This window comes from Cydia pomonella, chromosome 3 (genome assembly GCF_033807575.1).
Source record: "Cydia pomonella isolate Wapato2018A chromosome 3, ilCydPomo1, whole genome shotgun sequence".
NCBI classification, from domain to species: domain Eukaryota; kingdom Metazoa; phylum Arthropoda; class Insecta; order Lepidoptera; family Tortricidae; genus Cydia; species Cydia pomonella.
The window spans coordinates 6,438,693-6,448,687 of record NC_084705.1 but is presented as its reverse complement, the minus strand read 5'-3'; the positions used below and the strand labels follow the sequence as shown (position 1 = coordinate 6,448,687).

At 34.5% G+C, this 9,995-nt stretch overlaps 1 protein-coding gene across 1 annotated transcript; it reads right to left on the bottom strand.

Moving 5' to 3' along the window:
• Window positions 1–346: 346 nt before the first annotated feature.
• LOC133515919 (insulin-like growth factor-binding protein 7) lies at window positions 347–9,760 on the bottom strand. Its single transcript, XM_061848565.1, has 3 exons — window positions 9,564–9,760; window positions 6,848–7,108; window positions 347–3,455 (listed from the first exon to the last, which is right to left on the bottom strand). The coding sequence occupies exons 1-2, from the start codon at window positions 9,710–9,712 to the stop codon at window positions 7,006–7,008; spliced, it is 252 nt and encodes an 83-aa protein (XP_061704549.1). The 5' UTR covers window positions 9,713–9,760; the 3' UTR covers window positions 347–3,455; window positions 6,848–7,005.
• Between the last annotated feature and the right edge of the window lie 235 nt (window positions 9,761–9,995).

The window sequence follows — 9,995 nt, the reverse complement described above, 5'->3', positions numbered from 1 at the left end:
CTGTTGTTACCTACACTGGTTAGACTCCAATGAATTCTCTGAAAGTTTTATTTTGTAGTGTGCAATAAAGTATTTTATTTTTATTTCCTATATTTATCTTATTTCTTAGGCTTCTTACAATATGTAGGTATATAAAAGTAAAATATAAAAACACAAAACAATACAAAAGATATATAAACACATTATAAAAAACCTCTAACCTAGGGTGCCGCCAGCAGGGCAGGACCCAAGCTGCCGGTGGTCAGGGCCGCGGCCGCAGAAAGAGGAACCGCCGGACTATCCGCGCCGTGACCAAGATCATTATTATTTATTGTAGGTAGACAATGGCAAATAAAACAATGCAGGATTAACTTTAAATTTTTATTCCATGTGTGCACAATTAACGAGTAGCTCGGAGTAAACTTTTTACAGGTTACAGTAAATATGTTTAGTTTTGTTATTAATCCCTCAGTACTTACGACATAAAAATAAATAGGTATAATTAGTGTTTTTACTTTTTCAAACCCTCCATTTTCTTACGTTATCATCATCATACAAGGATCCTGTTAAAAGAGTACTTATTACGGGGAATACAATAAAAATATTCAAAAAGTTGTCATTCTATAATGAACCAATACATATTTCAGGACCTCTGTAAATCAATGTCGATGGTGAGTTTAAAGAAGTAGCCTAAATAATCATCTAACCAATCGTACAGTCGCCATCAGATATATCGGAGCGGCCAAGGTGCCCATAAATATCTGAATACGCCTCTATTGTTAAGGCGCTAGAGTGCGTGCTCAGATATTTTTGAACACGTCGGCCGCTGTATTACATCTGATGATGACTGTACCGCGTATGCGTCTACAGTTTGGATAAGTTTTCTAGTTTGCTTTTTATTAAGTTATCAATTCCATGCTACATTTTTTTTACTCGTAATAAAAAAATAATTTCTTGAAAGTTGGTTTAGTTTATTTAACCACATCTACACACAAATTGCTACAACTTAACACGTATTTGGGATTCTCTTTACAAAGCATTTAACAATCTTAAAGCAACATTTTATCTCGATTTATAGAAATCATAATTGTACAGTTTAACAATACCTACTTAGTATTCGTTTATAGTAAAATATTTATCAACTACGAAAAATAAAGAACATAAATAATTAATACCCAATTCAGATTCAGATGCTGTTGTGTAGCCGTAAAGAAATAATTTCTAATCTAAAATCGTTGTTTCATCAGCCAACCGAATAATTAATGCTTCAAACAAGATATCTTTCGACGAAAATAAGGAATCAATCGTAAAGTTTCAAAAGCAAGGAATGATTTTAGGTATTATCTATTGTATACTTAATGACGGGTAATGTTGAAGTTTAACTAAGTACAATCAAGAAAGCCTGTTTTTTTCCTAGGTTTATTAATTTTAAGGTTTTACCAAAATGTACGTACATACTTAGCTTTTACGTGATCATCATCATCATCTTCCTAGCGTTTGTCCCGTACTACAACGTACCGTAGTTTTACGAGATGAAAAATGAAATTTTGAGCTTTGCGCTTAGTGAGGTGCGGAACGTGGAGGTACGCGCGGAGCTATAAGATGGAAACAAGTTTTTCCTAATCATAACGTTTTGTAGGTACTCATAAATTTATTTAAAAAATTTAGATTGTTAGAAAAATAAAATGTTTTTGTAAAAGGTCCAACTTCACAAAAAAAATCGTAGGCCAGTAAAACACTAATAAATTGTAACTTATATTTAACTTACATTCTTATTATAATTTTCTTATTATTTAACTTTACAAGTTTACGTAGATACAAGATAAAAATGCTAATCAGATTCATATTTACAAGAAGAGAGATTAGGTACTACAATACATACATACAATACGTACTCTTAATTATACAGTAACCTGGAAGCACACACCAATATTGATAGAATAGATACACTTTTACAATTTACTTGTAACTTAATTTTACAAAATTTACTTCAACTATACAACAGTTAGCTAGATATAGTGAAATAAACACTGCAAGTCTTTAACCATATACATTTGTGTGCAATATTATAGCAGTCAGTGATAAATTAAAATCAAGGGAAAACCATAACTTTACATCAATCATATTCGATTTTTTATTAGAGTCAGACCAAGACAAGTCTGCAACGATATTGATAGCACATGCATCGCAAGTGTTATTTTAAACGTCAAACTTCTATGAAATTATGTCGTATAAGTAACACTTGCACAGCGTGTGCTATCAAAATCGTTGCAAACTTATATTGGTCTAACTCTGTTCATCTGAATTACTTAACATTAATTAAAAACTTACTGTAGGTAAACTTTGCTTAAGTAATATAGAATTTTAAAAAAAACATGACCACCAGCTTATTTACTTCCTACTAGGAACTTCCTAGCAGAAATTCTTATAAAACTGGAATACCAATTGAAAAATATACAATTGTGTACGATTATTTCAATTTACTATCATTCCCATTATTTTCAATTGAAGCTTTACCACTACGCCCATCAGTCAGACATTTTTCTTGCTCTTTGACCGTATACTTGGTTTGTTTGCTTGCTTGAGGTTCTTGTGATAATGCCGTCCAAGACAAACCATGACTGTCTATAACTTATATTTAATTAGAAATTATTAACTCAATTTAATACAAATAATCTGCTATTATATTACACACTACTTTTGTTTTATTACCACTCATTCTCTCATGTTGTCTGCTAATAACCCACTGAGACTTGTTCAAACATTTATTCCAATAATCAGACACGGTAGAATGGAAGCCTGATGGGCTACATTGAGACCTACTATTCAAATTTATTCGTAATGAAATATGAATTGCAAACAGTGTGATCAATGCATCATTGCCGCAATGGCAGTGGTGACGGTGATACGGTTCCTGAACACATAGATATAACATGTGTGTATAGAAAGCAGTTTATGTACCTAACTGCACATAATTAGGCATTAAAACACTCGTGTGATCTTATTATAAACCAGCACTTTTATTTTAATGCTCTTATTTTATGTAGCAGTCTCCTTAACTACTATTGTATATCACTGATCATCATAGGTCCATGTACATACCCAGGTATTTCATGAAATACCTAGTCATATGTTAATAATAGAAAATATATATGGCATATTTTATCTTAGTGTTTTAGGCATTTTATTCTATTCCTGGGCATTTTACAGAATACCCAATTTACAGAACCGATAACATGTATTAAGTAGAAACGATGAATAAGGTACCTACAGTAGGTAGTAATGTTAGTAACTGTTTAAATAGCATTTTAATAAATGATACTGATAATACATAATTGCAACGCACAAGGTATTCCTGAGGGCAAGCAAATCTTTTATTGCTGTAAATCTAAGTCCCAGTTTTTATTTTAACAAGACGAGTTTATGATTAAACAATTAATGTTGATACTGGATACACTTCGTGATCGAGATGTTACCTGTAATCAAAGAAAACATGTTTTATTTAAAAACTACCAGTGCCCAGGTCAGATTTATATATTTTTCAACACACTTGCTCGTAATGTGGAACTTATTAAACCGCTTTTAGACAGTCCAATAAGTTTATAATACTAGTTTAAATCATCCTAAATATTGAGCTCATGTGTTTTTTCATTATAATTATCGAACATTTGTGCGATAACGTATAAACGTATGTTGACACTTTTTTTTTAATTGTACTTTTTCTAGCAATTACAATTTGATTAGTGAGAATGAATAAGTTTTGTTGTTTCCTCGACGGTATAAGTATTGAAACACGTCCTGTGAAACACGTGTGTTTTGGTCATTACTACATAATGACTCATTTTTAGTCGCCCCCCCCCCGCAACCTATTCGCACATGTATCGTACAACGTTTCACAGTACATAATGGTCCTTTAAATTTTCTACATAGTTACGTAATGTGCTAATTATCGCACTAGTGCGGTAAAGTATCTCCATATGTATTATTTATATTACTCGTATTTGTTTAGGGGTATAATTTGTGTAAAATTTGTTTTGTAATTACAACATGATGTTACACCGCCTAATCTACTTTGCTCGAAGGTTGACTGGTTGCCTTGTAGCATTAAGTCCGCCTTTTGTACGTTTGTTTTTTTCTTATGTACAATAAAGATTAAATAAATAAATATGTACTGTAATAGTACATTACAGAGGTGAAGGGAAGGGAAACGAAGAGTTGCAGGCCAAGTAGATATAGACTATATAGGATAGGGATACGCGGCGCGGTGCTTTTCTCAAAATTGCAATATTAATAATAATAATTTAATAGTAATCTACGTGTTGGATCTATATCCGACGCAAGCCTACCAAAAGACCGGGATTTATAGGCCCGTGAATTCCAAGTAGATAATAATAATAATTTTTAGAAATGGCATTCCAAGAATGCCAAGACGTTGTGTCTCAATTTGACGTTTAAAAACAAAATAAGGTTGCTTTTCAACACACTTGCTCAAAACGACGATTTTATTCCACCGATTTTTGACTCATAATCCTAGATATTAAACACGCGTGCTTTTTCAGGATAATACAACACTCGTGTTTTTTCATTATATTATCCGACTGAGTTAAAAAGATAACCGATTGCTAATAATATGCGTAGAAACGGAGCCTTCTTAATTTGGTCGGGTAATACATTTTTTTTAACCAACTATTAGGCTTCTAATGTTAGTTCAAAGAGATCACACCAAACATAATTTATAGATTAAATTATCTCGTAAATTATATTAATGAATAAACAACATTTTATCGATTTGATCTCCATCCGTGGAATAGAAATATGAAAATATTAGCTTTTTTAATTGGCTGTTTGTCGATTTCGTTCGCATTTTTGCCTTGCCCGCGCATTGGAATCGTGCGTAAAAAAAATAACGCGCCAGCCATTTTCGGTATTTCTCATAAAATTGGAATAGTTTTACATGTTTTTAGTTTATATATTGACGAAAATGTCATTTTCAAGCATTGAAAATAAACAACACATAAAATTGACGCTGCCAGTAATACTAATAGAGGCAAGAGCCGAGAACGATAGCCTTTTACAATCAAAATCGGGTGAAAAATAATTGCACGTGCACGGTGGCATATGAAACTTTATTCAATGGAAAATCAGCAAAAACGCCCAGTCTTTCTTGGAAAACGTGTTGGTAGCTTACTTCAATAAACTGGCTAATAAATGTCTACAACACGCTTTAGTGCAACTATTCGATGTTAAAACTGTAAGCCACCATTTTGAAATTTGTACTTTTACTGTTTTGACAAAAAAAAAATCTAATTTATAAGTTTTGTTTTTTTCTCGCAAGTGTGTTGAAAAACGTCGTATGAAACGCGTGTGCATTGGTCATTACCCACATCGGCTTTCTTATTGCGCGCTCGCTTACAGCTCGCGCGCACAATATCGTAAAGTAGTTGCCATATCAAAAAAGCCAATTTTCTTTATCTAATGCCTTGGCTTATTTAAGATATGATAGGATCAGAGCAAAAGTAGGCTTAAACGTGTAATATTGTCGTATGTATTAGGATTAGAGACGGTCAAATTCACCCACGTCTCTGTATTCAATTCAGCCATCAAAGGGATATACTAAAATAACTTTGTTTCCATTACCTATTCATTATACGAAAAACAAAATGTAAGATATATTAGCCGATTTTATAAACGGACGATTTTCCTAATGTACGAAAATAAACGTACCTATTACTAATATCACTTTCAAAATTATTAAAAATGTGCAACCCGTAAACGATATTTTCGCGGAATGCTCTATCAGTTACGAGTACTTTAATTATTTATGTAAATGTTTTAAAAAGGTATCGGATAGAATAGGTTAAGATTTAATCGTATTATCTTCTCATACATATCAGAACCGTTGTGCAAACCCTACTGGAAACTTTTTCACAAAAAATAATTAAATTAAACCAGAGCATCTATTCAAGCTGCAATTTATAAAAGCTGTACATCGGGCACTAAAGTAGATCCTGGCATTGAAGCCTTTTATGCGTCTGAATGGTGAAATAACGAGGTACCAATTCCAGAACTGTTCACACAAAGTGGCGTACAGGCGAACTTGTGGAGTATATTTTGTATAGATCCGCTGCACTGGTTGCAATACAACCTTTGGATATTAAAGCGTGTTAAGATTATACTTGGCCCTGAGTGAATGTCGCCACAAACAGCTTACATGTGACAATCATGTGCGTACGTAATATATAGATAGATAGATAGATATATAGATAGATAGATAGATATATAGATAGATAGATAGATAGATATAATACTCTATATTTATTGGCACATCTAAGCAAAAGGTACGGCTTAAAGAAAAAGAATTGATCAACTATAGAGGCAGACGACAGACGATCTTATCGCTAAAGAACGATCTCTTCCAGACCATCTTTGGGTAGCGAAAATAAAGCATTTTATCAAAAAGAGTAGGTGTTGCAAAAACGTTATAGGTACAGGATTTTGACTCTTGGAAACCCTAATGTACCTATATGTCTAAGAGTAATTTGATAAACTATATTATCTTTTAGTACTGACAAATTTACAGAATTCTAAATAATTTTAGATATTTTTTCTTGTATCTATGAGTTTATATTTCAATATTATGTTTGTTTTTATAATTTGACATTTATACATGACTAAGTAATTATAACCAACAAAAACATAAATGTGAAATGAGAGCCAAGTTCAATGTTAAGAATATGTGTCGCGAGTTAAAAAGTGACAGATCATTGATCACGTGGATAAAGTCATCATTAATACGCCTATTGGACAATTTTATTCTTAACATAAAGTTTTGGGTGTGCATCAGAATTTGAAAAAGTTATATACTCACTTGTACAAAACGATCGCCTCCCACTATCTAATTTATTGTCACTAGAGACAACGCTTCCTGGTCTGGGTCTGAAGCTGGTCCTCACATTCTACAGTTTTTGAGATATGTTTAATTTCTACTCTATGAACATATAATACAAGGTCCATTTTGCCCCAGCTTCACGTGGTGCACGTGCCCTCGATGCACTGTAGCTTGGGCTCGCAAGTTCCTTTGAACTCGCCGCAGTCTTCTCCTAACGTTCTTGCACATACTTTACAGCATCTGTGGACAATATAAAGAGCATTGTAATGTCGCAGGAAAACAAAGTGTTTTAACCCCAGAACCTATTTCATTTCTTTGTTGGTTGAGCTTTTCCATATTGTAAGATTCTTACCAACCGGAACGAACAGAACTGTCCCTAATGGAATTTATGTACGAGTAATGTAATGTCACTAAAGCAAAATTTCGTTATTGTTAAATAGACGTTAAATCTGGATTGTAGAATGTTTTACAATTGCATATAAACTTTAAATACCTTACTCCACTGACTCCAGAAAGGGTTGCGATTTTAAATAAATAAAATAACTAAGTATTTAAAAGTGGCTATATTGACAAAATAGCTTGGTAAGACTCGGCGCTTACACTCTCGCAATCTCTATTCACCTCGTACCTCCCACGTGTCTTTTTTTTATGACAGTTGTTTTGCAAGTTGTGCGAAGTCATTTAAATGACTTTTAAAAGCCAAGTTTGACAAATTTCAAAACAAGTGTGATAAAAAATATTTTGCTGAGCTATAATTACTTACGTTAAAATAAAATATGTTTTTTTTATTTTTTTTAACATTAACTCGTATTTCAAATTACCGAAGATTTTCTAAATATAGGCATTCTTCAGTACAAAATGCTTCAAAAATTTCTATTAATTAAAAAGGTTTCATTAGAATACTGCTTTGCGAAGAACAAAAGCGATTATTCGATGAAACTTTTTTATTACGTCGTCTCGGTTCTTTGTTTATATTTATGAATGGCGAAAAAGGTGGAGCGAGTTTCACAGGGGAACTCCAGTAATAGCATTAGACTTCCTTACTTTGAAGTTTGTGGACAAGCTTGCGTTAAGTGGATTAGTCAGTCGTCTTAACTAATAAATAAGTAACAATAAAGTTTAAGCTGTAAAATAGGATAGAATATTTCGCCAATTTTAATCGGGACATCGCAGATTCAAATTGACTCTATTCGATAGATATTTTCATTGACTATATAACAAGGGCAACTCTATCCAGAAAAGGCGTAGTTCCCTTGTATTGGTGGAGTTGAGAATTTCCGGGGTTCCTTTTAATCCAGACGAATCCAGACGTCCACAGCTTAGCATTGCATGCATCGGACGAACCGCATCAAACGGGTTAAGATTGGGCAGCACATTCAATTCACTGTGTCTGCATCGCATGGAATACGACTGCGTCCATAAGTCCACATCACATCTTGCATCTTTATGGGTGCCATGCGGAACTGTAGACGCACACATACGTACGTAGCTCAAAATTAATGGGAATTGATTTATTTAAGTGCTTGCGTCATCAACTTTCGTTGAAGACAGATTAAAATGTCTACAGCAGACAAATGATCCTATTTAATACTTAGCTCCGGGACAGGAAGAAAAAAAGTTATATTAATTGAATTGGACTCCATTGGAAATTCATTCAAAAAATGAAATTTTTTTTTAAAGACAAACAATCCTCTTTTATTAATAGGTATCATAATAATATGTATGACAGTAAAGGTAACGTTCAAATGGCTGCAGCTGCATTACTATTGTGGCAATCCTGCTTCGATTTTGACGCGGGCTTTGTAGTTATCAACTTCCTTGATAAAATGTGTGACGTTCGTAGCCTCAATACTGCCGCGATTAGAATGTTCAATCCGTCACTAATTTTATCAAGAAAGTTGGCATTAATGACGCCCACTGCAGCTGCAGCACAGCGCAGCGCAGTGATGAGTAATGTCGCAACGTTAATGTAGCTGCACTAGCTGCAGTTACCATCCGAATGTCACCTTAATGATGATGAAGTGCTGCAGTATTGGCTACATGCAAAGTGCGCCGTGTGGTAACCCACTAAAATCGACCACAAAGCACGCGAGGGCAAAAATGGGATCTTTAGTGGGCCCTAATTTTAAATTACTTGACATACCCCAATTATCAAATAACTAATATGATTCATTACCACCAAGTATAGGTGTTGCCGTCATATACATTACCATCTATCAGCTTGTATCCTCATTGAATTTTCTCTAAATAATACAAGCTATGCGAGCGACGAATTAACAACAAAACGACAACCCGTTGTCAGTAGAAAAGCAACTATCCAATTACTTACTGTTTGCAGTGCCATACAAAGTTGGACTGTACGAGCATTTTTTTTTTTCTGAGTGTAAAAATATAAAATAAACTATTCTGTATATTTTTCATCCAGTGCGATAGTGGCAGAAGTATACATGTGAACAAGTGAAGAACGCTCACCAATTCTTTGACCACGTTGCGCTGTTGCTGCACATAGGTACTTCTCCTGTTCCTCGCACAAGGTCACATACCATGCAGATACCCTTTGCGAGATACGTACTTCCAACAAACGCTGAGGTCAACAGCAGATCGCCAGAGCTGAAGCAATAGTGTACAAGTCTATGCAGGAGTGGTGGTGCATTCTGAGGTTCCCACCCTCACCACCACTGTTGTAGGTACTCACCTACAGGGATCCCACACTACGTAGCCCTGCCCCGGGCACCCGCTGGGCTCCAAGCCCTCACACTCGCTCGGGTTGCAGACGCAGTCCCACGCTCGCACCACCCCCGCCACGGCCACCATCACCACGGCCACCATTGCCAGCCACCGCATGCTGCTCACATCACCCTCACTCGCCACTGGGCTATTGTCCGCGCATCGCACATTTTACACGTTATTGAAGCATTCTGGAACAAAGAACAAACAACTTGTTAAATTTGTTGCAACAGTGCAAAAAATTAATAAGTACCTATTAATACTCGTAGTATATTTGATATGAAACATCAAATTTCAATCAAATTGTCATACAATAAGTCATCATTGCCGTCATAAGCAGACATAATATATGTAAAGGACATTAATTATATCTTCATTACCGACTTAACTATCCCAACCA

Excerpts from the sequence above, each read along its gene's own strand:
- LOC133515919 (XM_061848565.1), bottom strand. The coding sequence starts at position 9,712 with ATGCGGTGGCTGGCAATGGTGGCCGTGGTGATGGTGGCCGTGGCGGGG. Across the intron at positions 7,109-9,563 it reads GTAGTGTGGGATCCCTGTAG|ATGCTGTAAAGTATGTGCAA; the intron begins GTGAGTACCTAC and ends TATTGTCCACAG.